The following is a 27,307-nucleotide window of genomic DNA, read 5'->3' on the forward strand; positions in this document are numbered from 1 at the left end:
GGCCACAGTCCTTAGAATTCAATCATGTTGATCTCTCATTATCAACCACGAAAGGATCACGTTCTTCTGAAGAACCACAATCCATAAAATTCAATCCTGCTGATCTCTCATTACTAACCACGAAAGGATTGCTCTTCTGAAAGACCACAATCCATTGAAGTAAGTCCCTCTGATCTCTCATTACCAAGCAGTCCGTTACATTGAGTTTCTCTTTCCAAGTCTCATGCATGAATGTTGTCATTGTCTATTGATAATGTTGATGGTTGAGTGTTCATAGACAATGGAATATCACCCTTTTTCGATTAAGCTCATATGATACCTCGTATTGTCTAACTATTCCAGTACCATTATAACTCATATTCACATTTTCGTCAAAGTTCGATTTTAGCGTTACATATAGCTGAACTCTACAAAGATATTCCCGTAAAATAAGGAATCGAACATCACCGTAATTCCGTATGTACTGTGGAGGGGCTTCATAGACAAGCTTATATTTAACTCTCATAACAACATCAAATTCTAAGCAACTTACATTTGCAACCCTATAAATGTGAGTTTTAAGTCTTCATACTTCAATGTAATGGGCACAATAATTCATGTTAGCTCGCCTCCAACATACAAATTTTGGTTCTCATCCCAATCACCTCCGTATCGAATTAGTAGACACTTTTATGTCATCCTACAAAGCAAGAAAACATTTTTTATAAACAAATGAATACCGTCTAATACACATGGATCTCTCTCCCTGTCGCTCTCAACTGCTCTCACTCTCGTGACTCTCGTTGTCGCTCTCTCACTCTCGCTGTCGCTCCATCTCTCTCCCTCTCGATCTTGCTATCGCTATCTCTCTCCACCTTTCTCATTGTTGCTCTCTCTCTCCACCTTTCTCGTTGTCGCTCTTTCTCACTCCCCTTTCGTTTGCTATTTACATACCTTTTTTTAGACCACTTTCCTACAAACACCAATGAAACCATGTTCAAGAAAAAGTTCGTTCCATTCTGAAAACCCGTTCTAAAAACTCTGTTTGGTTCCGAAAAATTCCGTTATGAAAAACCTCGTTCAATAATCTCCGTTGAACAAAATGATAGTTCAAATTAAGTTTATATTTTGAAGAATTCACCAATGCATGTTTGCTGTGTGTTAACGATTTTAAGTTGTAGACAGATAATTTCGTGAAAATTGTCAAATCAATTGTACAGTGACAAACAATCACATCACAATGGAAGATAGACAGACAGCGAGAGCGAGACAATTATCGGGGGCAATTCTTGTAATCTCATACCGTGATGACATCGGTAAAAGGTCAATTGACAGTTTTTTAAAAAACTAAGTCATTTAGCATTATAGACCCATATATTAGGTCATTGGCCCAAATTTGCCAATTTTGTGGGGCTCCCAATTTTTTTTCTACTTTCTTTCAAATTTTGATCTCAATTGAGAGTATAAATATAGATACATTAGACCTTAAAAATTATAGTTGTATTTATCATAGACTTTATGGTCACAAACACATACATTTATCAGTTGAGTTCTATTCTCCTTAAGCTTGTTTTGCCTACATTGAAGCTATAACTTTCTAACTAGATAACTAACAATAATTTTTAGAAAAGAAACTACAAAGTCTAGTAAAGAATAAAAAGTAAAATTAATAATCATATTATTTGTATTTGTATTTTTTAGAAGGGAAAAATAAAGAGACTTGAGAGCTTTTTGTGGTTATGGTCAACAAAATCAATTTTGAATTTATTGAAACCAAACAAATCTGTTATTAAAAACACCTTTTGAAAATGTAACCTAATCCATCTCTTATTTAAAGTCATTAATTATATATATTTAGATCGGTTTAGATCAACTCGAGAAAAAAAAAATGTTCTTCAAAAAATCCATTTTTATTTAAATATTTTTTATAAAAAAAAAAAATTAAAATACATTTAAAAATCTATTATAAGTGATTGTATAACACTTAAATTTCTTTCCGAAATGACTTATTTTTTAAATCAAAAAAATATATTTAAAGCACACTCTTACTTTTACCTTAAAAAGTATACCAAACTCACCAAATATAAGTGGGTGGACAGAAAGCTTTGAAGACAGTTAAAAAGATTTGGAATATAGCTAAAACACTTATTCCCCATCTTAAAATAAAGAATAAGAACTCTCTACTTCATACCACAATGAAACAAAGATTATGATTAAAATCAAAGCTATACGCATAATTATAACTAAAATAAAAGCTATCACCTTGATGCCCACTTAAGCTATATCGAATTAAAGAAGATTGGGAAACCAATATTTTAGGCCTTGAAAGGAAATTTGGGAAAGAGTTGACTTGAAGCCATTGATAGACGACATAGGTAGACGATGATAAATCGGCTATAAATGAGAAAAATTAAATTCATTATTTATCGGAAGAAATACAGCCAACGGCCCAACGGCCAACAGGTGGGAAATGAATTATTGGAATATTATTCTATTTCTCTCTCTCATATAATTGAAAATATGTTTTAAAAAACATGGGAGCTTTCCTGGTAAGGAACTGCTTTTGCCTTTTGGTTTAGAATATGGAAATGAAGGTGTTGTGTTTGGTTTAACCTACGCCAGAAAGTGGTTGAATACAAGACAAAACCCATGCATGAGGTGTTCCTACCTATAAACTCAACCTAACGTAACCATAAAACATTTGAGTTACTATCGAGTCGATTATTTAAGTTTTTATTTTATAAATACATAAAATATTAATATTTAATAATCTTCATATATTTGAATTAAGACTAACAACTCAATTTCAATTTATATTATAAAAATTTTCATTTCAAAATATTAAAAATTCGTTGGAAAATAATTTATCTAAAAGAACAATGAAATTAAATAAAATTAAAATAAATATATGTATATATAAAGGGTTTTTTAAATATAAAAAAATATTTACACTTTATAGCAAAAAGTTGTATCAAAAGTGTAAATATTTTTTAGATTTTTCTATTTATAAGAATTTCTCTATAATCGTATCACTAAAAATTATGTATATACTTTTCAAAATTAATAATATATTTGAGTTGATTCAAGTTAGTTCGAGTTATTTTAAGTGAACCTATACACCAACCCAATCGGTAAAATCTTGATTTATTTGAACACAATTCAATCCAAATAAGTTAACCCAATCCAAACCAAACCATCCAAGTTGGATTGAATTGATCGGTTTTTCAGGTCATCGGATTTTTTGAACATGCCTATAATTGAGTATTCCCAAAAGTGATTCAACCCAATAAAAAAAGAAGCACCTTCAAAACGCCAAATCCCACCTTCACGCTTCAGGAGTATCCGACCTAATAGCTGAGGTAATCAAGATAAAGTTGCCGGTAAATGCGCACATGTATAATAATTACATATATACTAAATACTGGGAACTCTATTTAAAAATTTATTTACAATTTTCTAAAATTCAGACTTTATTAAACACAACATTAACTATTATTTTTAAACGATGCTAAAACTTTACGGACTTGTGTTTAAACAAAAATTATAAGTTTAGGAGCTATTTCATCCTACCACCTTTTAAAGTTTAAATATCTATTTGATACAATCTCAGACAATAAACTTGTAACTAGAAAGAGTTATATATATATATATATATATAAAAGAAATCATTTCATTGATAAATGAAATATCCAATGTACGAACAAAAACCAAGTACAAGATGAACCAACAAGACAACCCCAACCATAGATGAAAAAACACAATGAAGTTAGAGGGAGGGGGAAGAACAAAATGACGATAAAACAGAATGATGTGAAAAGGATTGTTGTTGAAGAATCCCGCATTTATGGAGAGACCAAATAAACCATCAATCCAAGGAACATCAAACCAAAGCACATCCCCCAGACGAATTAAAATAGATAAATATAATTAATAGAGATTAAGAAAAAAGTTGCAACTCATGAAGATTCATTAGGAATACAGTAACAATGGCTGAAATTCACAACTTTCATCAAGAATAGGCGCTTGTGCAGTTATTATAACAAATAGTCATGCAATAAGATCTCAAATAATGTAGTAAAAGGTAAAACCAAATCAATCACACCCCAAAAATGTTTTTGAAAATGAAACCTAAAACACTTTCATAAGTTTCTAAATTTTGTTGTTTACTTTCAACTAATGTTTTTAAAAACCAATTTATGTTTTGAAAACTAAGAATTTGTTTTTAAAATTTAGCTAAAAAAATACACGTGTTTCTTTAAGAAATGTGAAAACCATGATTGAAAAATTGAGAGGTAATAAGCATAAATTTATAGACAGAAAACAAAAACCGAAATCATTACTAAATAGGTCAAAAATTGTGCAATGCAGCGTTCCCTATGAAATTGCAAATGTCAGGATGGAGTCCAATGTGTATAGAAACTACATGCGAAATAATTGAACAATAATTTTTTTTGTGGTGCCATACAATTGACTTCACTCGACGGTACACAGTGGTTATATTTCGTTTTTCCTATGTCTATATCAAATTTAATTTTTAAAAAAATATCCACTGTACTGAAATCCACTGATAAGGAGAATGTAAGACTTTCAAGTGGTACAATACAAATGTACATCCCCGGCATTTGGGAGTTTATTACATTAAATCCCATAAAAACTGGAGAAGAAATGGCATGTGCCCCATGCCAGAACACTATCGTGGATTCTGCACCCAAGATGGAAACATAATACGTACAGTTTGGATGTCAGAATTGAGACAAAACTTGCTATTGAACTTTCATACCTTAAAAACAAAATGAGCTAATACGTCGATAAATCTCTCCCAAATGGAGTAGAAGAGAAGTCCAAATGATGGGGACGCCAACCATTGATCAAAGTAGGCTGAAATAACAATGTGGTCAAAGAACTTATGGGGTGGAAATTAAGGTTTTCTTATGTGTCTAATTTGGCCGGGGACGAAGCACTGACATACGATGGTCGATCCTTGATCCTTCAAGACTGATAACTGACAGCTTCTTTGTGCTAACGAATATCCGTTTGGGTTTGTTTTAGTCTAATCAATTGGCTTTTGCAGATTTTCAATATCAGCTCCAAAATTCTAATAAAAAAAAAACTATCATCCCTAAAATTTAACCGGAAAGAACTCCAAGCAAAAAGTCTAAACCGCCATCGGCAGAGGAAGTAAGTCAGTTATTCAATTGAATGGTATTTCTCAAGGTTTGGAAACACATGAGTATAAGTAAATGCCTATATCAGACGATGAAAATTAAATTTATCAAGAAAAGAGATGCTCCACTAAAACTTAAGGGAACAAATAACCAACACACAAATGACTTGCACGACATGGAAGCGACCAATAAGTAAGACTGTCGCAACACAAATAGCATCTACATCACAACAAATACGCATAAAGGTGAATGCAAACTACAAGCCCTAGAGAACTACGACGCAAATTGTATCCCTAAGAATTGTGCGATCTTCATATCACCATAAGGAGAAATGAAATTACCCGAAATTCTCAAAGATTGAATGAATAAGAAATAAAGACAGCATCAAAATATGTCAATTACGAGCTGTCAGTTGCTCAAAAAAACAAGTTTTTATAGTGTCTCATGGCATGGACGTGATTGGACTATGATTAGGACACTCAAAGTAGTGTGCGACACAAGTTTCATAATTTTTTAAACAACCAATGATATTTTATTATTAAATATTAAATAATAATAATAATATGGTTGGAGGTGGCAAAAAATTTTGATTTCTTGTTACAATCATTTTTTTATGTTGTTTAGTTTCTAAAAAAAAAAATTAAGTCAATCCAAGCATGGGAAGATAGATTTCACAATTCATGAATGTTGGTGTGTCCTAACATGCACAAGGTTGGTGTCGGTGCACACACGCTCTGTGGCTGTCCCAAGTCTTAGGTTGTCGCAATGTGTGAACATGATTGATCTTATATTTGGTGGACATTATTGTTTTATATTGGGGAATATCAAAATAAATGAAAGAGCTTGAAAACCCTAAATTTCGATCTAACATCAAAATAGAAGGAAAAGAGAGAAAGCATACTGGGCTTTTGAGGCTTGTCGTCGACCCACTTGGCAACGAAAAAGTGAACTTTCTTGCGGCTGAGAACCTCAGTCTTGTAAGGCTCTTTGAGAGAGTTCCTGACTAGATTGACGCAAATATTTGAGTATGCGATGTAAGTCATCCCTGCCGCTCTCCAAAAGGGAACAGCTGCATTCAAATACATTTCTCTCCAATTTTTTTCTCTCTTACTCTACCTTTGTTCCTAAAAAAATTTTACGGATGGCTGTAAAAATAATAGAGAGTGGCATTATGCTTACGTCATAAACATATGATTTTATCGATTCACTCTCGTTCTTTGATGGCTCGTCACACATTTCACAGTCACTCAATACCGTGTATATTCAATCATATTAACATCATACTCGATGCTCAATTACTTTATACTCGATTGAGGAATTTTCTAGATGGTTGATTTACATGTACTATATACTTGGTGCATGTTACACAATACTGGACAATATTCGATAAACATTGACTATATAAATGGTTGATTTACATGTACTATATACTCGGTGTAATATAGAGACGTTCTGATAAATACTCAATACATGTTAAGATATACTCGTTATACAATACTCGACAATACCGGGAAAAAAATTGGTGACTACATAGATGGTATAGATTTACAAATAGTGTCAAGATTTACATAGTAAGCCCTAATAAAAATAAGGTCAAAATCTTTATTAGGGTTGGGTCATGGGTCTTGGTGAATTTGTGAATTTTGACATTGTTTGTAAATCTGACATCATTTTTATTAGGGCTTTCCATGTAAATTTTTATTAGGTTGAATTCACTCGATTATCGATGGATCGTCACACGTTCCTCGATGCACAGTTACTCCATTTCTAGCTTCATGGTCACTTGATATTCTGCAATCGACACGTGTATACTCGATCACCTCAACATCATACTCGATGGTCGATTACTTTATACTCGATTATTTTGAATTCATAACCCGTTTGAAGGTCACTCGATATGCAGCTTCATGGTCACTCGATACGGCTGCAATCGACACTTGTATACTTGATCATATCAACGTCATACTCTAAGCTCGATTGGGGAATTTTTTGGATGGTTGATTTACATGTACTATATACTTGGTGCATGTTACACGATATTTGACAATACTTGATCAACATTGAAGTTTTGTGTGATTAACCGATGGTTCTATGGTGTAGTGGTTAGCACTCTGGACTTTGAATCCAGCGACCTGGGTTTGGCTCCCGTAGGACCTTTTCTTTTTATGTTTTTAAAATATTTTAAAAATAATCCAAAACAAATACACCGATGGAGCAGCATATTGGGCTTCGATACACAAGAAGAAGAGGAGGCCCGCTAGAGGCTTAGTTTCCGGGAGGCCCATTACATTCGGCTGAGAATCTCTTCGGCCCACTAGCCCAAACAGAACGTCGCGGTGTTAAACCACGCACAAATGGGTTGAACATAAGGCATATCAACGAGACTGCAGAGAGTGAGAGAGAATCAAGGAGTTTCTTTTGAGGAACAGAGGTAGAGAGAAAGAGAGAAAAAGTTGCAGAGAAATGGCTTCGAATGCAGCGGTTCCCTTTTGGAGAGCGGCGGGGATGACTTACATCACATACTCAAACATTTGCGCCAATCTGGTCAGGAACTGTCTCAAGGAGCCTTACAAGACCGAGGTTCTCAGCCGCGAGAAGGTTCACTTTTCCGTTTCCAAGTGGGTTGACGGCAAGCCCCAAAAGCCCAGTATGCTCTCTCTCTTTTCCCCCTATTTTGATTTTAGATCGAGATCTAGGGTTTTCCAGCTCTCTCATTTGTTTTGTTGTTCTCCTATTTTGATGCTGTTTTTGTTTCTGATTTGTTTTCAATACATTGACCTCTTATTCATTCAATCTTTGATTTTCTGGGGTTAATTCTTATAATCGATTGTTGAGGATTTCGGGTAAGTTTATTTCTCGTTAAGGTGATATGAAGATAGCACAATTCTTAGGGATACAATTCGCGTCGTGGTTCTCTAGGGCGTGTAGTTTGCGTTCACCTTTATGCGTATTTGTTGTGATGTAGATGTTATTTGTGTTGCGTGTCGTGGAAGTCATTAGTGTGTTGGTTATTTGTTCCCTTGAGTTGTAGCGGAGCATCTCCTTTCTCGATAATTTTAGTTTTCATTCTCTGTAGTAAGCATTTACTTAGTAGTATCCAAACCTGTTGAGAAATACCAATTAATTGAATAATTTGATGTCTATATGACTTACTTTGCCACTAGCGATTTGATATCCAACATATGAGCCATTTTGACATCCAACATTCCGTTTTTTATGATTTGATTTATTTCAGTGATTGGTTCAAGCTGTTGCACTGTTAACCGCGATGTTAACACTGGTCTGAATTAGGATGACCCCACCAACCTTGCTTGACTGACTGCTCACCAATGTCTCCACTGGAATATGTTGAATTGAAACGAGTTTAAAGGAGAGAATTACATTGGATTGTCGTCATTAAAAGTGAAAACTCGCCTGCTAAACTCATTGGCTCGAATTTCATGCTAATCACCGTTAAGTTTTTGACAAGAGAGAAAGGTAGAAAAGTAAAATGACAAACAAGATATTTTTATAAGATGAATTTTGGTGCTGATATTTAAAATCAGAAAAACCAATTGATTAGACTAAAACAAACCCAAACGGATATTCGTTGGCACAAAGAAGCTGTCAGTGGTCAGTCTTGATGTATCAAGAATCGACCATAACATGTCAGTGCTTTGACCAAATTGGACACATAAAAAACCTTAATTCCCACCCCTGAAGTTCTTTGACCACGTTGTTATTTCGGCCTTCTTTGATCAATGATTGGTGTCCGTGTCATTTGTACTTTTACTCCACTTGGGAGAGATTTATTCACATATTAGCTCATTTTGATTTTAAGGTATGATGGTGCATTTTGTCTCAATTCTGAACAACCAAAGTGTAGGTACTACGTTTCATCTAGAGTGTCGAATCCACATTAGTCTTCTGGTAAGGGGCATGGGATATTTCTTCTCCAGTTTTTATGTGATTTAATTTAAACCCCCAAATGTCTGGGATATACATTAGTAATGTAGCACTGGATAGTCTTTCGTACTCCTTGTCAGTTGATGACAAACATGTTCTTGTCTTGCCATAGATATTTTAAGATAACCAGTGTGTACTGTGCGAGTGAAGTCAATTGCATGGCACCACAAAAATTATTGTTCAAGTGTTCCGCAAATAGTTTCTATGCATATTGGACTCAAAGGAAGCACCACTTATGAGAGTGTATCATTTTCAAAAACTTCTTCTTCTTCTTCTTCTTCTTCCTTTTTTTTTTGAATGTTTGATTGTTTTGCTTTTACCTTTATTCCTTTACTACATTATTTGTGATTTTATTGCGTGACTATTTGTTATAATATAACTGCCTATTCTTGACGGGAGTTGTGAATTTCAGCCATTGTAACTATATACCTAATGAATCTTCATAAGTTGTATCTTCTTTCTTGATCTCTAATTTCAATTAATCTTTGTTACCCCAGCTCTGAGATCGGACACTCCTGAAGCGTGAAGGTGGTGGGAGTTGGCGTTTTGAAGGTGTTTCTGTTTTTATTATAAACATGATCACTTTTTGGAATCAAACCTTTTATGGAAATAAATTGATGAATCTCTGAAATTTCCATGGGGTTGAACCGAACACCCTCTCATTCCCATATTGTAAACCAAAAGCGGTTCATAAGCTCTCATTTCTTTTAAAACCTATTTACAGTTAATTCCAATAATTAATTTTCTAACCGCTGGCGTTGGGCCGTTGGCTGTATTCCTTCCGTTAAATAATGGATTTAATTTTTCATTTATAGCCGATTTATCATTGTCGACTTATGTTATTGGTGATTGTGATATTGAAGTTAAAAACATTTAATTGGTGGTTGATGGTAAATATGAGGAGGGTTTATTTTAATAAGATGGAAGGGTAGAAAATTAATTAAATATATTAAGTTTTAGAGAAAAATACCTTTTTGGTCCCTAAGTTTTAGGTCTGGTTTCTATTTAGTTCTTAGGTTTCAAAATGTTATACATCTAATATTTAAGTTTTGAGTTTGGTTTTAATTTAATCTTTAGGTTTCAAAATGTTACAAGTTTACTCTTGATATTTGAATTTTGCTTTAATTTGGTTCTCATGTTTCGCAGTTTACACTTTTAACCTCAAAATTTTACTAAATACTCACTTTCTATCATTTGGAGTTATTTTAAATAAATTAAAAATCATTAAAATAATTACAATTAATTAAGTTTCATTATTTTGATCACTTTTTAAATTATTAAATTTAAAATTTCACTTCTAATTATTTTTAATAAATTAATCAAAATCGATGTTTATGACTGAAATTAAGTATTTAAAAAAAATTAAGGTTAAAAATGTAAAATATTGAAATCCATGGACCAAATTGAAACAAAACTTAAATCTCAAAGATAAAAGTGTTACATTAAAACTTAAGGACTAAATTTAAACAAAACTCAAAATTTAAAGATTAAATGTGTAACATTTTAAAACTTATGGACTAAATAAAAACTAGAGTCAAAACCTAAGGACCAAAAAGGTATAATTCCAAAGTTTTATTTGCTTGCATCACTTTCATTTTTTAAAAAAGTGACGAATTTTCTAAAATTAAAGTTGGAGGGGGTCAAAAATGTTAATTATCCCTTAAGAAATCCTTCCCAAACACTACAACACCACCTAAATATGATAGACGATGATCAATTTGATATATGAGAGAGGAGGGCGCAAACAATGCAGAAACAACGAAGAAGAAAACAACAAATTAAAAGAAATAGAATCAAAAGCAAATAGGGAATATACGCTAAAAAAAAATATTTTCCGAATAAGGAAGAGAAAAAGGAATACATATTAATATTTTATATACAATGTGTAGTAACAGTAGAACGTTGGTTGATAATTTGTAATCCGACATGTTGTCCAAGCATCATAAGCGTGGCTTGAGGACCAAGCGAAGCCCCAAAAGTCGAGTCATCAACAACTCTCAGCGCTTCCATTGTTGTTGAATATTAGTTACATTTTGATCAGAACTGTCAACAGAGTTCTATCGGAGGATTAAGAAACAAGAATATGGCAGGGGAATTGGTTGCTGGAGCTGTTTTGGGTGCTTTAGCAGGTGAGTTGCTGAAAGGAGTGATCAATTTGATGGAGAAAGCAATTCATTTCAAACCTGTGCTTGAAGAAATCAAGTCACAGGTTGAGTTTTTAATCCCATTGATGGAGCAGCTGGATGATCTTGGTGACAACATATTCCAGCTCCAATATTCTGAAAACTTGAAGCAACTCATACGTAAAGGGAACCAGCTCATTATGGAGTGTGAAGTTGCCAAGCAATCGATTTTAAAGTGTCCGAAGTTCCCGTTTTACACCAAGAAACTTTATAAATTAGACGGTGGACTTGAGAGGGTATCGCACAATTTTGCAACTGAACGAGTAGCAAATGAAGAAACTACAAGATTTGGAGATTACCAATGAGCATGCTAACATAGCTCGATTGTTCGTAGATAAGGTCATGAATAAAGGCAAGATCATCAAGAAAATGTTTATGGGGGGATTAGTGATAATAACGATCGCAGTTGTGGTCTCCACAATTATCCAACAATCAAGCTCCCCTTATTGTTTTACCACGAGAATAATATGGTACTGGGGTTTGTTAGTTGAATTTTTTATTTTACGTTTCTTTGCATTTGTTTGTCACAATATAATATGTACGAAATTTTATTTTCTTCAACCAGGGAAACCAGGTACAAACTTTTTTTATGCTTGGGTAGGAAGGATTGTAGAACACATTAAGGATGACCCAGAGGGAGATTGGTACATATAACTGTATTCCTCTTTATATATATCTCTCTCTCTATATATATATATAGAAAAAGTTTAATTATGAATTAATTAATTAATTATGTGTGGACGGGTTGATAATCGATTTTAATTTGCAATCACCCTATAGGTTCATCTCTCACAGTTAAAGATCACCGCAAGTACAAAAGTCTTCAAAACTCTTGAACATGTTTTTAATCACTTTTTTTAAAAATCAAAACCGATAGAGTTTAAAATGAGTAGAAGGACCTTGAAATATAGGGATTTTGATTTACTAGAATGTGGAGTATGTTTGAGACTGCAGAATGCAAGCTTTGCTGAAGATACAAATAAAACACCAGTAGTAGGTGATTTATTTGTAAGAGGATCATAATTCTCATCTTCCTCCCTTATAATTGGCAAATCACAAGCAAACCAACGTAGAAGAAAACCAACGGAAGGAATACAGCCAACGGCCCAACAGTTAGAAAATTAATTATTGGAATTAATTGTAAATATGGTTTACAATGTGGGAATGAGAGGGTGTTTGGTTCAACCCCATGGAAATTCCAGAGATTCATCAATTTATTTCCATAAAAGGTTTGATTCCAAAAAGTGATTATGTTTATAATAAAAACAGAAACACCTTCAAAAACGCCAACTCCCACCACCTTCACGCTTCAGGAGTGTCCGATCTCAGAGCTGGGGTAACAAAGATAATTGAAATTAGAGATCAAGAAAGAAGATGCAACTTATGAAGATTCATTAGGTATATAGTTACAATGACTGAAATTCACAACTCCCGTCAAGAATAGCCTTATGCAGTTATTATAACAAATAGTCACGCAATAAAATCACAAATAATGTAGTAAAGGACTAAAGGTAAAAGCAAAACAATCAAACATTCAAAAAAAAAAAAGAAGAAGAAGAAGAAGAAGAAGAAGTTTTTGAAAATGATACACTCTCATTAGTGGTGCTTCCTTTGAGTCCAATATGCATAGAAACTATTTGCGGAACACTTGAACAATAATTTTTGTGGTGCCATGCAATTGACTTCACTCGCACAGTACACACTGGTTATCTTAAAATATCTATGGCAAGACAAGAACATGTTTGTAATCAACTGACAAGGAGTACGAAAGACTATCCAGTGCTACATTACTAATGTATATCCCAGACATTTGGGGGTTTAAATTAAATCACATAAAAACTGGAGAAGAAATAGCCCATGCCCCTTACCAGAAGACTAAGGTGGATTCGACACTCTAGATGAAACATAATACCTACACTTTGGTTGTTCAGAATTGAGACAAAATGCACCATCATACCTTAAAATCAAAATGAGCTAATATGTGAATAAATCTCTCCCAAGTGGAGTTAAAGTACAAATGGCACGGACACCAATCATTGATCAAAGTAGGCCGAAATAACAACGTGGTCAAAGAACTTCAGGGGTGGGAATTAAGGTTTTTTGTGTGTCTAATTTGGTCAAAGCACTGACATGTTATGGTCGATCCTTGATACATCAAGACCGACCACTGACAGCTTCTTTGTGCCAACGAATCCGCTTGGGTTTGTTTTAGTCTAATCAATTGGTTTTTCTGATTTTAAATATCAGCACCAAAATTCATCTTATAAAAATATATTGTTTGTCATTTTACTTTTCTACCTTTCTCTCTTGTCAAAAACTTAACGGTCATCAAGACCGACCACTGACAGCTTCTTTGTGCCAACGAATCCGCTTGGGTTTGTTTTAGTCTAATCAATTGGTTTTTCTGATTTTAAATATCAGCACCAAAATTCATCTTATAAAAATATCTTGTTTGTCATTTTACTTTTCTACCTTTCTCTCTTGTCAAAAACTTAACGGTGATTAGCATGAAATTCGAGCTAATGAGTTTAGTAGGCGAGTTTTCACTTTTAATGACGACAATCCAATGTAATTCTCTCCTTTAAACTCGTTTCAATTCAACATATTCCAGTGGAGACATTGGTGAGCAGTCAGTCAAGCAAGGTTGGTGGGTTCGTCCTAATTCAGACCAATGTTAACATCGCGGTTAACAGTGCAACAGCTTGAACCAATCACTGATATAAATCAAATCATAAAAAACGGAATGTTGGATGTCAAAATGGCTCATATGTTGGATATCAAATCGCTATTGGCAAAGTAAGTCATATAGACATCAAATTATTCAATTAATTGGTATTTCTCAACAGGTTTGGATACTACTAAGTAAATGCTTACTACAGAGAATGAAAACTAAAATTATCGAGAAAGGAGATGCTCCGCTACAACTCAAGGGAACAAATAACCAACACACTAATGACTTCCACGACACGCAACACAAATAACATCTACATCACAACAAATACGCATAAAGGTGAACGCAAACTACACGCCCTAGAGAACCACGACGCGAATTGTATCCCTAAGAATTGTGCTATCTTCATATCACCTTAACGAGAAATAAACTTACCCGAAATCCTCAACAATCGATTATAAGAATTAACCCCAGAAAATCAAAGATTGAATGAATAAGAGGTCAATGTATTGAAAACAAATCAGAAACAAAAACAGCATCAAAATAGGAGAACAACAAAACAAATGAGAGAGCTGGAAAACCCTAGATCTCGATCTAAAATCAAAATAGGGGGAAAAGAGAGAGAGCATACTGGGCTTTTGGGGCTTGCCGTCAACCCACTTGGAAACGGAAAAGTGAACCTTCTCGCGGCTGAGAACCTCGGTCTTGTAAGGCTCCTTGAGACAGTTCCTGACCAGATTGGCGCAAATGTTTGAGTATGTGATGTAAGTCATCCCCGCCGCTCTCCAAAAGGGAACCGCTGCATTCGAAGCCATTTCTCTGCAACTTTTTCTCTCTTTCTCTCTACCTCTGTTCCTCAAAATAAACTCCTTGATTCTCTCTCACTCTCTGCAGTCTCGTTGATATGCCTTATGTTCAACCCATTTGTGCGTGGTTTAACACCGCGACGTTCTGTTTGGGCTAGTGGGCCGAAGAGATTCTCAGCCGAATGTAATGGGCCTCCCGGAAACTAAGCCTCTAGCGGGCCTCCTCTTCTTCTTGTGTATCGAAGCCCAATATGCTGCTCCATCGGTATATTTGTTTCGGATTATTTTTGAAATATTTTAAAAACATAAAATGGAAAGGTCCTACCGGGAGTCGAACCCAGGTCGCTGGATTCAAAGTCCAGAGTGCTAACCACTACACCATAGAACCAGTAGTTAGGACGTAAAACTTCAGTTAATTGTAATTACTTGTAATAATTCCTTTATTTTAAAAAAACATATATTTCGTAACCATCTGATTTTCTGTGATTATTCTCTCTCTTTTTTTTTTTTTATAATTGTTTACAATTTTCTTAATTAAAAAGTTGAATTCTCAGCTAAATTTCAAAGAGAAAAACTACATTTTTCATAAGTTAGTTTGATTTTTTTTTAAAATATTGGTAGAAAGTGGATAACAAAACAAGAAATTTAATGATGAAAGAGTTATTAATTAACTTAATTTACGAAAAGACAAAAAACTAAATGATCACTAAACAAGACTTTATAGGAGTAGTTGAATAAATGGCATTCAAGCCCAAAATAGTAGAATTAGAATATATAGTAGAAGTATAAAATAATTGTATATATAGAACAAAAAAATGATAAAAGACTAAAAAGCCCATTTAATAACTTGTAGAAATACAAGTTATTGTATCCATTTTTTTAGAATAATTAAGAAAATTTAGATGTTAAGTGGATATGAAATTCATAACAAATAATCCTACTCTGTGTTTGTATGTTTACAAAACTCTTAATATTGAAAACTATAAATTTGGTCATTATTGTATGCATGATTTGAAGAAAAAATGAAGAAAAATGGCTAAGGAAGCAAAAGTTGCAACCACGAATGCATAGATGAGATCAGCTCAACATCCAACGTTGCAACACAGAAAACTATGCGATGAGATGAAACATGAAAAGAGAAAACGACAAATACGTAGGCAGTGAACATCACATCAAAACGCATTTGATAGCTGATTTGAGACATTCGCAGCAGAGTCAATGAATCCGTGACGCGAGTAGTCGGCACAATAGGGCATGGAATTAAATGCAAGGTGTGCATCATTAGAGAGAGGCAAAGAACCTTCTTTTTTACGCTTATAAATTGTTCATTGAAAATTTACCTAAGTATCAAAATAACCCTACTAAAAAATTAGCTGAAACCCTATCCATTCCTCACCTGAAACCTGTCATTGTTACCACTCCTTCGAGCTTTTTTTTTCAGAATTCTGAGTGAGAGCTCAGTCTTTTTCTCTGAAAAAGGAGAAGAGAAATCATCACCACCATGCAACCATACTGAAGCAACGCCATTAGAGCCAAAGGAAACAAGATATTGTGATCTGTGCCTTGATTTTCTTGACATTTTTATTTTGTATTAAGTTGTAGAGATTGAAAAACTCCTTAATCTTAATATGAATACAATGTCTTCCATATTTTATCCATCCATATTTCTTTTCATAAGCATGTACGACTAAATTCTTAATGGGTTGAGGAAGATAAGCTAACATTTTTACGAAGTTGTGCATAAGTAGCCGTTCATCTTGTTTAATATATACATAGTGAGTAGCTAAGATCAAATCGAGAGATTGATCTAGGTAGAAAACAATCAATTGTATGAGAGAGAATGTGACCGTGGAACTCATTAAACAATGATATAAGTGGCTTTATAAATAAAGATAACCTATTGCAATCAAAACTCATCGCATGCATCCTAAAGATAGAACATTGTGACTCAAGACACCGGGAGATGAAGTTCATTATTTTATGAGTTTATAGCATGAACACATGATTTATGTACTACTTAAGAGAATGTTAGTAAATCTTTCTCAAACCTTGTCTTGTTATTGATATTTTCTCCATTTTCAACACACACTGCTTCATCTAATGTTTGTACTTGTCATCACACATTCATTATCCTTCATCACATCACCATTCACACACTCTCCATCATACACTCCACCATATTTGTAAGTAATTCATTAGCTAAGAAACAATATTTTATTGCATATTTGAAAGCAAACTATTACGTTAAAATGAAACAACCATTTCATCGCACGTTAGTCGTATGTGCCTGAGTTCGACCTTGAAGCTCACCGAGACCACCCTGTTTAGATTTGTACTTGAGTCCAAATAGGAAAACATTGCGTTCAAAATAAATTATTCATCGCATTTAGGATTTAAAGCACAACATAAGGCTGTTATATCATCGCATCATTCAGAAGTGCAACAAGTTTTTGGCGTCATTGCCAGGGACGATGGTAACTAATTTGTGTTGAAAATTTTGTTTTCGATTTTCATAGGCCCTCGACTTTAGGTGTATTACACCCTTTGTCTATGCAGTGGTGCAAGACATTACATGAGTGACAGCACAACGCCTGTGAAGAAACTCGAGTGAAGAAAAACTTGAGCAGAAGCGGATTGACCAAATTCTATTAATTATTGAATACTAAATTTACAGTAAACATACAAATAGATATACATTTAAATTAAATTACAACATACTATATAAGAAAAAGAGTTTAAAAAATTCATATTTGAAGACTTTTTTCTTCACGAATCCTCCCTCAAACAAAATCAGCAACTTATTGAAGGCCTTCTTCAAGATTGTCTCGAACCAAAACTCAAACACAACCACAATAGAGTCCTCTATATTGTCAGGGTGAAAACCTAAGAGTAGTGGGCTCTGACTATTTTGGTTTAGAAGGGAAAAGCCTTAAGGTGGAGGAAGAAGATTGAGAAGTATCACACAAGAACTCAAAAGTTATAGAACACTTCTGTTATTTTTCTCTCAATCGTTCAATCGAAAATCATCCAATCGAGGAGAAAGAAAAACTATTTTTCTTTTATTCTCCTATTGCCCAACAATAAATAACCACCCCACTAAAGTGGGTGGATAGAAAAGATGGGGGAAGGGAGTTGTAACTCCCTTCCTTATTATTCAACTAATAATAATATAATATAAATAGATATGATAAATATTATCATATTATATTTATATTAAATTATATGTTATATCAAATATAACATATAACTCATAGTTTTAATATTGTATCACATACAATATAAACGGTAGTTTTTTTTTCTCTATTTTATGGTATTTAATATAAATATCATTTATATTAAATTTAACAACTATAAATCACATTTATAGAAAATATATTTGAATCTCATTCAAATATTTATTTCCTCCCATTAAGCTATAATGTATCAAATACATTATGACAATTATATTACATATAATTGAAATAATTTAATTATATCATATATAATTAAATATCTCTATTAATTTGAACAATTCAAATTAATCCAAAATTTGATTATCAACTAAATCATTTTGAGCTATCAAGGGAACCTCGTGAACCTGTGGCTTGAAGCTCCAACGGTACATGAATAATTAATTAAACTCTTTAATTACATTATTCACCATCCATTAACTGTCAGACACTTCACTAAAGACTCATAGTTGCATTCTTCGCACTACAGATATATTTCAGTGTCCATTGGATATAATCAATCAACAGTACGATAACCCTTCACAAATAGCTCGTAAGTACACTAGGCCAAATTACCATTTTGCCCATGTAGTTTCATTTAACTCCTTAAGTACCACCGATTCCTCTAATAAACAATAGATCATAGTCCTACTATGACTAAACCCCTCTCAGGCCAAGAGAGTATGTGGTGCCACATTGTTCAAGACCCAGAATCAGCCCTTAAGGGACCCGACCAGGATGCTCGAAAACAACTCTTGCTTTTGATAATTAAACAAGTTTAAATCAAGTCCCATTAAATTCTTTAACAAACTATCATCAAATTTGCATGCATGCATCAAATCTATCTAATTCACCTTTCCAGGTAGGTTCCCAGGTAGGGGTGTTCTGTTTTCGTCAGCTCAAATACCCCAACCTAGACAGAACTCGCCTTAGACAAAAGGTCCCTTATAAATAGATTTGGTACATATTTAATCTTTTTATTAGTCAATTTAATTCTATTAAACTGTTTAAAATATTAAACTCAGGTTTCTAATCTCATTAGAACCGTGATCTTAGATGTATCTCAATCAAAATTTAAAACTCTTTTAAAACATGATTCAAGCCTAAGTTTGCATGCATGTCTTTCTTATTGATTTTAGTTATACTTTCCATTATAACTCATATAAAAGGACACAACTAAAACCATCCACATTACTAAGCTAGACTGGGTATTTATAACTCTTATAAATCAACCTATGTGTCATGCTTCATGCAATATTCATTCATTACTATATATAACTTTTATATAAATTTTAATGAACCAAACATACATGCTTCCATACACTTTTATACTATAACACTTATAATATAAAGATGATGCATGAATATGCTTAATGCATGCATATATTATAACTTTTATATTATATGATGCATGAACATGCTTTAAAGTAATGTGATCATGCAAGCCACTATAATATAACTCTTATAATATAAAGATGATGCATGAATAAATGCATAACCTATGGTGGGATTTAAAACTATATGACATACTATATGTAATTTAGACATACATCTCATGTACAGTCATCAAAATCAATAGACCAGGATGATTAGCCTAAAAAATCGGAAATTAAATCTATCTATTACATAAATCATCGAGTAAACCGGTTCAAATAGACGAACTGAGTATTGAACCACTCGGGCGAAGCCTCGCTCCCTGATCGTGTAGCTTTTCCTTATGATCATCGAGTAACGTTGGTTGAGTAGCCACGATCGTGTAGCATGGATCGAGTGCCTTTTACTGTGCGATGAAGCATGAAGGCCATTCGATCGTTCAGTGCACCGAGTATAACACCTACCTAAACGATTGAGTACACGACAACTATGTGATGAAGCATGATCGTCTAGACTATTGAGTAGCAGGCGTCGAGTAACACTTACCGAGTGATCAAGTAGCTAGTGACTATGCGATGAAGCATGCTAGCCTATTTGATCATTTAGTGCACAGGCCTACCATGCAATGAGTATCCCATAGCCATCGATCGTTTACCCCCATCGTTTACATGATCGAGTAACCAACGAAATCGATCGAGTAAACATTTTACTCGTTCGTTTAGCACCAACCATACGATCGTTTAGTAAATGCTATACGAACGAGTTAGAACTTTTCTACTCGATCTTTTAGTCAAATCTAAATGATCGTTTAGCCTGGGCTACACGATCTGACCAACTCTTGGTCTTCTTCATCATTGAAGTAAACTGCATCTCTATGCCTTGAAGCTTCATCTCGAGCGACTCTTACATACTCAAACACTTTGAATCAGACTCGATAGCAAGTTAATATGCCCAAAAACATAGGGGCCCTTACAAATTTACTTTGAAATGTAAAAGAAAGTAGGAAACAGAGGCAATCATCCCATAAACTCCATTAATTCACATCCACAAATACATTTAACACTTAAACATAATGTAGACATGCTTAAAACCCACCAAGAATGTAAATGAAATTAAATACATCAATGGATTTGGAATATCAGAACAACCTGGCTCTGATACCAATTGAAAAAACTCTTATTCAAGAGAACCATTGAGTGGAAGCAAAATCGTTCCAAACCCATTGTGAAAGAATAAAGCATTTACTAACATATAACCACAGTTATGCATCATCGAGTAAATTACAACATGTTTTTCAATTAAAACAAAAAGGAATCGAGTATCATACCTTTGAATAACTCTTCTTCAAGTATTCCTTCGATCTACACTAGTCAAGCGTCCCAACAAACTCGATCACGAGCACGAACACAATGAACAACCAATGAATTCCAAGAACTATCTGATACTCAAACCCAATCGAGTAATACTCGATCCTCGACCCTCGAACAACAACACTCGACACTACCACTCAATTGCCTTGGTATTCTTGGTATGAGAATCCAGGAGATGTGGGCTTTGTGTGGATTTGGTAAAGGGAATGAGGAAATATACAATCGAGTAACACGATCCAGTAAGTGGGAGAAAGGCTTATGTCTACCATATAGACATTGGGTACTCGATCTTCAAAGGCTTATGTCTACCATATAGACACAAGGCTTATGTCTATCATATAGACACTGGGTACTCGATCGTCTAGTAAACTCGCTCATCGTTCACTCTCTCAAAGGGTTATCGTATAGCTCTTCTTTTACTCGATCGAAATGATTTTTGATCAATCTTGCGATTATGAAAAATGAAAACCTTTTTCACTTTTATTCTTTAGTTATTAAAACTGAAAGAAACTTCCCACTTGCACGGTTAATGGAGAGAATTATAACCAACTAAAACAATTATCTATTAATTATTTTTATTATAAATATATATAATAACTAATTTATCATATTATATTTACAATCTATAGTTTTAATATCACATCATATGTAATATTTAAACCATAGTTCTTTTATCCTTTATTTAATATAAATCATATTTATATTAAATCCTCTAATTAATGTATCTAATACATCAAATCAATTATATCACATGTGATTGAATTGATTTAATTATATCATATATAATCAAATTCCCTGTTGTTAATTTAAACATTTCAAACTATCCCAAAAAATGATTCTCAACTTGAATCCATTGCGCTACCAATGGGACCTTATGGACCTGTAGCTTGAAGCTCCAACGGTACGTGAATAACTGACTAAACTCTTTAATCACGATATCCACCATCCGTTAACTGTCGGGCACTCTATTAAAGACCGACAGCTACACTATTCGCACTACAGATATATTTTTGTGTCCATTGGATATAAATCAATCAACGGTATGATGACCCTTCACGAATCGCTCGTACGTACAGCTAGGCCAATTTACCATTTTGCCCCTGTAGTTACATCTAACTCCTTAGGTACCATTGATTCCTCTAATGAATAATACATCACATTCTTACTATGAGTGAACACTTCTCAGGCCATGTGAAGGTGTGGCGCCATATTGTTCAAGCCCTAGAATCAACACTTAAGGGAGCAATCTATCTACTTACCCCTACTTTGAGGAAGGAGTGACTTCCGTCTTGTGTAGCTGAGTTCCCAGCTCCCCAATAAGACGAATCCCCAAAGTGGTAGGTTTGAGTCGGCGACCTGGCTAATTGCACCCTTGCAAATCAAAGGACCACCCTCATAGGTAGGAGTTCCCAACTCACTCATAATTAAAGTCATGTTACCTATGGTCATCTTAGTGAAATGAACGTCTCTGTCATGAACGACATTATATAACGAGACTAAATATTTTGTGGTCCGGTCTTATACAAACTCCTTTGTATATGATACTCCCGCTCGTATGTCTCCACATGAATGATCAGGATCAGATCATCTGTAGCACTTTACAACACTTGTAACATCTACAAAGCGAGTTGTATCCATAGTGTCACCAGGATAAGGTTTCCCTCCTTTATCCATATACTACATACCATTTAGTTTATCACTTAAGGCATGATCCACTTGTGTGTCTCCAATACATGCTTAAGTTACAACGATAACCAGGAATCTTAGTTTATTGGTTTGTGGGTAATACAAATAAAATATATCATATTATTACATCACAAAAGTTTGTTCATTCATGTGTTTACAAACTACAGAACCCTACGAGATTTAGGGCATCAACCCCAACACCCTCTTGTGGTCTTCATCAAGAAAATGGCATTTGTTGATACAAATACTTTTTTTTTCTTTAGGATCAAATAAATAACCACCTCTCGTTCCTTTTGGGTAGCCTACAAATAGGCACAACCTTGAACATGGTTTCAATTTCTTAGGATTAGCCTCAAACATATGTGTTGGAAAACCCCAGATTCTGAAATAACATAAACTAGCTTTATGACCATTCCATAAATCCAAAGGTGTTCTAAAAACACTCTTGGAAGGAATACAGTTCAAGATGTACACTGTAGTCTCCACTGCATAACCCCAAAACGAGTCAGGTAAGGAAACGTAACTCATCATAAAACCGAACCATGTCCAACAGGTTCAATTTCTCCTTTCTGATACACCATTTTGCTGAGGAGTACCAGGTGCTGAGAGTTGGGATACAATTTATGTTCTATCAAATAGTTATAGAATGTTAAATCCATAAACTCTCCACCTCGATCAGATTGAAATGTTTTAATCGTTATATTTAATGCATTTTCAACTTCAGCCTTGAATTCTTTGAAGTTTTCAAAAGATTCAGACTTATGTTGCATTAAATAAACGTACCCATATCTTGAATAATCATCAGTAAAAGTGATGAAATATTCATAACCTCCCCTAACTTTTACATTCATCGGACCACAAAGGTCTGAATGCACTAGCTTTAGAGGTTTTTTGGCCCTATGACCTTTTCTAGTAAAAGGCCTTTTAGTCATCTTGCCTTCAAGGCATGACTCACACACTGGTAAAGAATTTTCTTATAACTCGCTTAGAAGTCCATTCTTCACCAACCTCTCAATCCTATTAAGATTGATGTGTCATGGTCTTAGGTGCTAAAGTTGGGTATTTTCTTTAGGAGAAATTCTAAGTCTCTTATGTTGAGTTACAATAGTTTTAAACATCTCTATGTTATGGAGGGTATTTGTTGCTAACGGCCCTAGCACATACAAATTATTTTCCAGTTTTGCAGAACATATATCAACACCATTCTTTGTAATAAACAATTTATTGAAAAAAAAGTTAATTTGATAATAATGTTCTAATAAACACTTTACAGAAACTAAGTTCCTTTTTAAATCAAGAACAACATATACATTATTTAAAATGAGAAATTTGTTCTGTAAAGTCAACCAGAGACCTCCCAGACGACGTGTCCGGTTCCAATTCGCATTGTCGCTCACCAGCATCAAGTTGTCGTCAGGAACTAATTCCCTGAAATGAAGAACAAATATGGTTAGTAACCCCATAGTTAATAATCCAGGCAGAATCATCATTCTCCACTAAACAAGTTTCCAAGACAAGCAAATCATATTTATCTTGCTTCGCCTTATTCTCTTTTGCCAAATATCTGGGACAATTCCTCTTCTAGTGTCCATCTTGGTTGCAATGCAAATACTTTCCTTTGTCAACCCTGACAGGTTGTCTACCCCTTGGTGCAGCGACTCCTGGGTTAGCAGCAGCCTTCCCCTTTCCACCCATCTTCTTCTTCCACTTTTTGGTGTCGAAGGATGAAGGTACAAACTTAGTTCCAGAGGTCGAACCTTTGTGAAACTTTTTGGAAGATGAAGTAACATTTGTTTTACCCTTATTCTTCTTGCTTTTCAACAAGGATTGGAAAGTCTGCAGCTCGTTGAGCAGGGCAGTCAGGTTGTAATCAATCTTGTTCAAAACAACATTGCTACGGAAGTGCAGGAAACTTTCGGGTAAATATTTCAGAATAATGCTAACCTGGCTAGCCTCGTCGATGCTTAACCCGTTCATCTCCGCCACATTGAAGTGGATCATCATATTGAGAATATGTTCTCGAACAGATACCCCTTATTGCATACGAGCATTGAAGATGTACTTAAGAGCATCAGGTTTGAGTTGTACAGACGATTGTCCGAACATTCCCTTAGAAACTCCATGATCTCACAGGCAGTGAGCATGGGCTCATGCTTTTTGGCCAAGACTTCGTTAAGGTTTCCAAGATATACGCTCAGACCTTCCCGTTTGCCCTTGTCCAGCGCTCATAAGCTTCCTGAACATTTCAAGGAGCATTAGAAGGTGGAATGGGATGATACTCCTCCATCAGGAAAAAACGTAGGTCATCGATGATTAAAATAGCGTTAATCGTGTTTTCCACCTAGCATAGTTCTCGCCCGTTAATTTATCGGCCTAGTAAACTAAGTGTCGCGGTAGCCATTTTAAAACTCTACTGAAAAAGAACAAACGTTATTAATTAATTAAATCCAAATTCGTTTTTGCTATTTTTCCTAACCTAAATATATCTTACTATTTTCCAAAATGAAGGTTTGAAAAATGTTATTTCTCTTGTTAGTTTTATTAATTTCGAGGTCATCTTTGGGCCTAATGGGCTAGCCAAATAGCCTTTGAAGTGGTATCCCTCAACCCTACAAACCCACAAACAAAATACAATGGAATAATAAGGAATATAACATTGATTACACTATCATTTGAAGAAATAGCAAAAGGCGGAATCCTTTTGAATTATAGCAAAACGCATGAACCTTATGTGAGTCCAATTTCTGAAATCCTAAAATGCTTTCATGGTCCCTTTTAATTGCAGTAAATTAATTCGTCATAGATTAATGAGACTGTAATTACTCGCTCAACTATATATCCCGCAGACTTTCAACATCAACTAAGATCATCATTTCAAGCAGATAATTTGCCATAAATCTTGCGATTTTAATAATTGTTTTGAATTTTTGAATCAGATTTAATAGTTGTGTTTAATTTTCGAATCTTGTACATAAACTAATTTTCAAATATTGTTTTGAAATTTAAAATAATCATATTATATTAATTATCCTAACTGATATTTGTTATTTTTATTTTACTTCCTATTAATCTTAATCAAGATTTATAGATTTTAAATTATTTTGAACATTATATTTATTATCCTTTTGTTTCAAACATAAAATATTAGAATACAACATGTAGCCCTAGCTTTCTTCATCCGCTTTCTTGTTATGGTTCAAAAATTAAGAGTTTTGTTCAATGGTAGGTGGGATAAAAATAACCATTATCATCACTTTCGATTTATTGGAGTTTCTGGTGCTTAAAAAACATCTTTTTCAGTTTTTATCTTTTTTTTACTGGTTTTATTTTTTGTTCTCAATCAATGAAAAGTCTACTTTGAAGGCCTGACTTAATCGATCAAATCCACTAGCGCTAGATGAAAGGCTCGACTTAATCGACAATCAATTAAGACTTCAAGTCGTAAAGTCTTTTCTTTCCAAAGTGATTCCTATCGAGTCATTGTAAGGGTAGGTTAACCATTTATTTTAAATGTTTAGATCACATTTTAGTTTTTAGGAGGTTGAATCTGTTGGGATTGGTGTCCTAATTCTCTTGGAGTCTCGTTGTTTGTAATTATACACACATTGTTTATGAATTATATAAGCGTTATTTCATTATGGCATTTACTCATATCCAAAAGTTCCATGGTTATCTTATGTAAACTTAAGCATGTATATAAGATATACAAGTGGATCATGCCTTGAGTGATAACCTAAATAGGTCTGTAGTATAAGGATTGAGGAGGGATTCCTGATCCTGATGACACTACGGATACGACCCACTTTGTAGTGGTTTGCAATTGTTGTAAACTACTACAGATGGTAAATCCTGACCATTCATGTGGCGACATGTGAGTAGGGGTATCCTATACAAAGAGTTTGTATAAGACCGGACCACGAGATGATTATACTATATATATAACACCGCTGATACTAGAGACTTACATCTCACCTAAACGACCATAGGTGACATGACCTCAATTCTGAGTGTTTTGGGAACTCCTGCCTTTGAGAGCGGTCTTTTGATTAGTATTGGTGAGATGGCCAGATTGCCAACTCAACATGCCTACCTTTTTGGGAACTTGTCTGATTTGGGAGCTGGGAACTCAGTTACACAAGATGGAATTCACTTCTTCTTCGAAGCAGGGGTATGTAGATAGATTGCTCCCTTAAGGGCTGTTTCCGGGGCTTGAACATAGTGGTCACAACTTCTCTTTAGAAGAGAGGACTTAGTCATAGTAGAACTATGTGTGAAACCCGGATTTCCATTATTCCTACTTAAGCAGGTGGTTAAGGAAATTAACTAAGTAAAAGTTAAATCCTATGTTGAAGTGAAGAAAATTTCTAGGTGTGGAATGTTGAATAGATTTTCCTTGAGTAGTTTTGAGTTAAGCTTAAATTGATGAACAATTGACTAAGTGTTGGACTAGACATTGCCATGCATTGGCCATAAGATCTTGGAGAGATTATTTGGGCCAAGGGAGAATTTGAAGTGGGAGTGATGCATGCCTTGGAGGTTAGACCAACGCATTAGACTAGATGGATGCGTTGGATGATGGATACGTTGGATGCATTGGATTCGTTGGATGTGTTGGTGAAGGAAAGAAAATGGAAGGATGCGTTGAAGGGTGGCAGGCGGTTGAAGAATGGTAGCCGAGGATGAGGCATTGGGATGGCACAAGGGTTGGAGGGTGCCATGCGTCGAGGATGAGCGACCATCCTATGTGTTGGTGATGGTTGGCCTTTGCGATGGCTAAGTTGGGTTGCTAGGCGTTGAGTAGTAGACTATGCGTTGAACATCCAAAAGTGGACCCATATGAAGGATGAGCTCATATGGAGGACATCATCCGGACATGTGGCTTGTTAGGAGGAATTCTTAAACCTTAAGCAAATTAGGTG

General features: G+C 34.5%; 3 protein-coding genes and 1 non-coding gene across 4 annotated transcripts; 1 reads left to right on the plus strand and 3 right to left on the minus strand.

Moving 5' to 3' along the window:
• Nucleotides 1–3,304: 3,304 nt before the first annotated feature.
• LOC120085078 (ATP synthase subunit epsilon, mitochondrial-like) lies at nt 3,305–6,229 on the minus strand. The gene is made up of 2 exons (XM_039040928.1): nt 6,046–6,229; nt 3,305–3,333 (listed from the first exon to the last, which is right to left on the minus strand). The coding sequence occupies exons 1-2, from the start codon at nt 6,227–6,229 to the stop codon at nt 3,305–3,307; spliced, it is 213 nt and encodes a 70-aa protein (XP_038896856.1).
• Nucleotides 6,230–7,516: 1,287 nt separating this feature from the next.
• LOC120085055 (ATP synthase epsilon chain) lies at nt 7,517–9,838 on the plus strand. The gene is made up of 2 exons (XM_039040897.2): nt 7,517–7,791; nt 9,587–9,838. The coding sequence occupies exons 1-2, from the start codon at nt 7,608–7,610 to the stop codon at nt 9,613–9,615; spliced, it is 213 nt and encodes a 70-aa protein (XP_038896825.1). The 5' UTR covers nt 7,517–7,607; the 3' UTR covers nt 9,616–9,838.
• Nucleotides 9,839–12,385: 2,547 nt separating this feature from the next.
• Nucleotides 12,386–14,845, minus strand: LOC150033594 (ATP synthase subunit epsilon, mitochondrial). The gene is made up of 2 exons (XM_090317700.1): nt 14,575–14,845; nt 12,386–12,603 (listed from the first exon to the last, which is right to left on the minus strand). The coding sequence occupies exons 1-2, from the start codon at nt 14,756–14,758 to the stop codon at nt 12,575–12,577; spliced, it is 213 nt and encodes a 70-aa protein (XP_090173826.1). The 5' UTR covers nt 14,759–14,845; the 3' UTR covers nt 12,386–12,574.
• Nucleotides 14,846–15,065: 220 nt separating this feature from the next.
• On the minus strand, nt 15,066–15,137 carry TRNAQ-UUG (transfer RNA glutamine (anticodon UUG)). The gene has a single exon. It is a non-coding gene; the product is annotated as a tRNA-Gln (tRNA).
• Nucleotides 15,138–27,307: the final 12,170 nt, after the last annotated feature.

This window comes from Benincasa hispida, chromosome 9, assembly GCF_027475165.1.
Source record: "Benincasa hispida cultivar pf3 chromosome 9, pf3_genome.v1.1, whole genome shotgun sequence".
In the NCBI taxonomy this organism is placed as follows: Eukaryota; Viridiplantae; Streptophyta; class Magnoliopsida; order Cucurbitales; family Cucurbitaceae; genus Benincasa; species Benincasa hispida.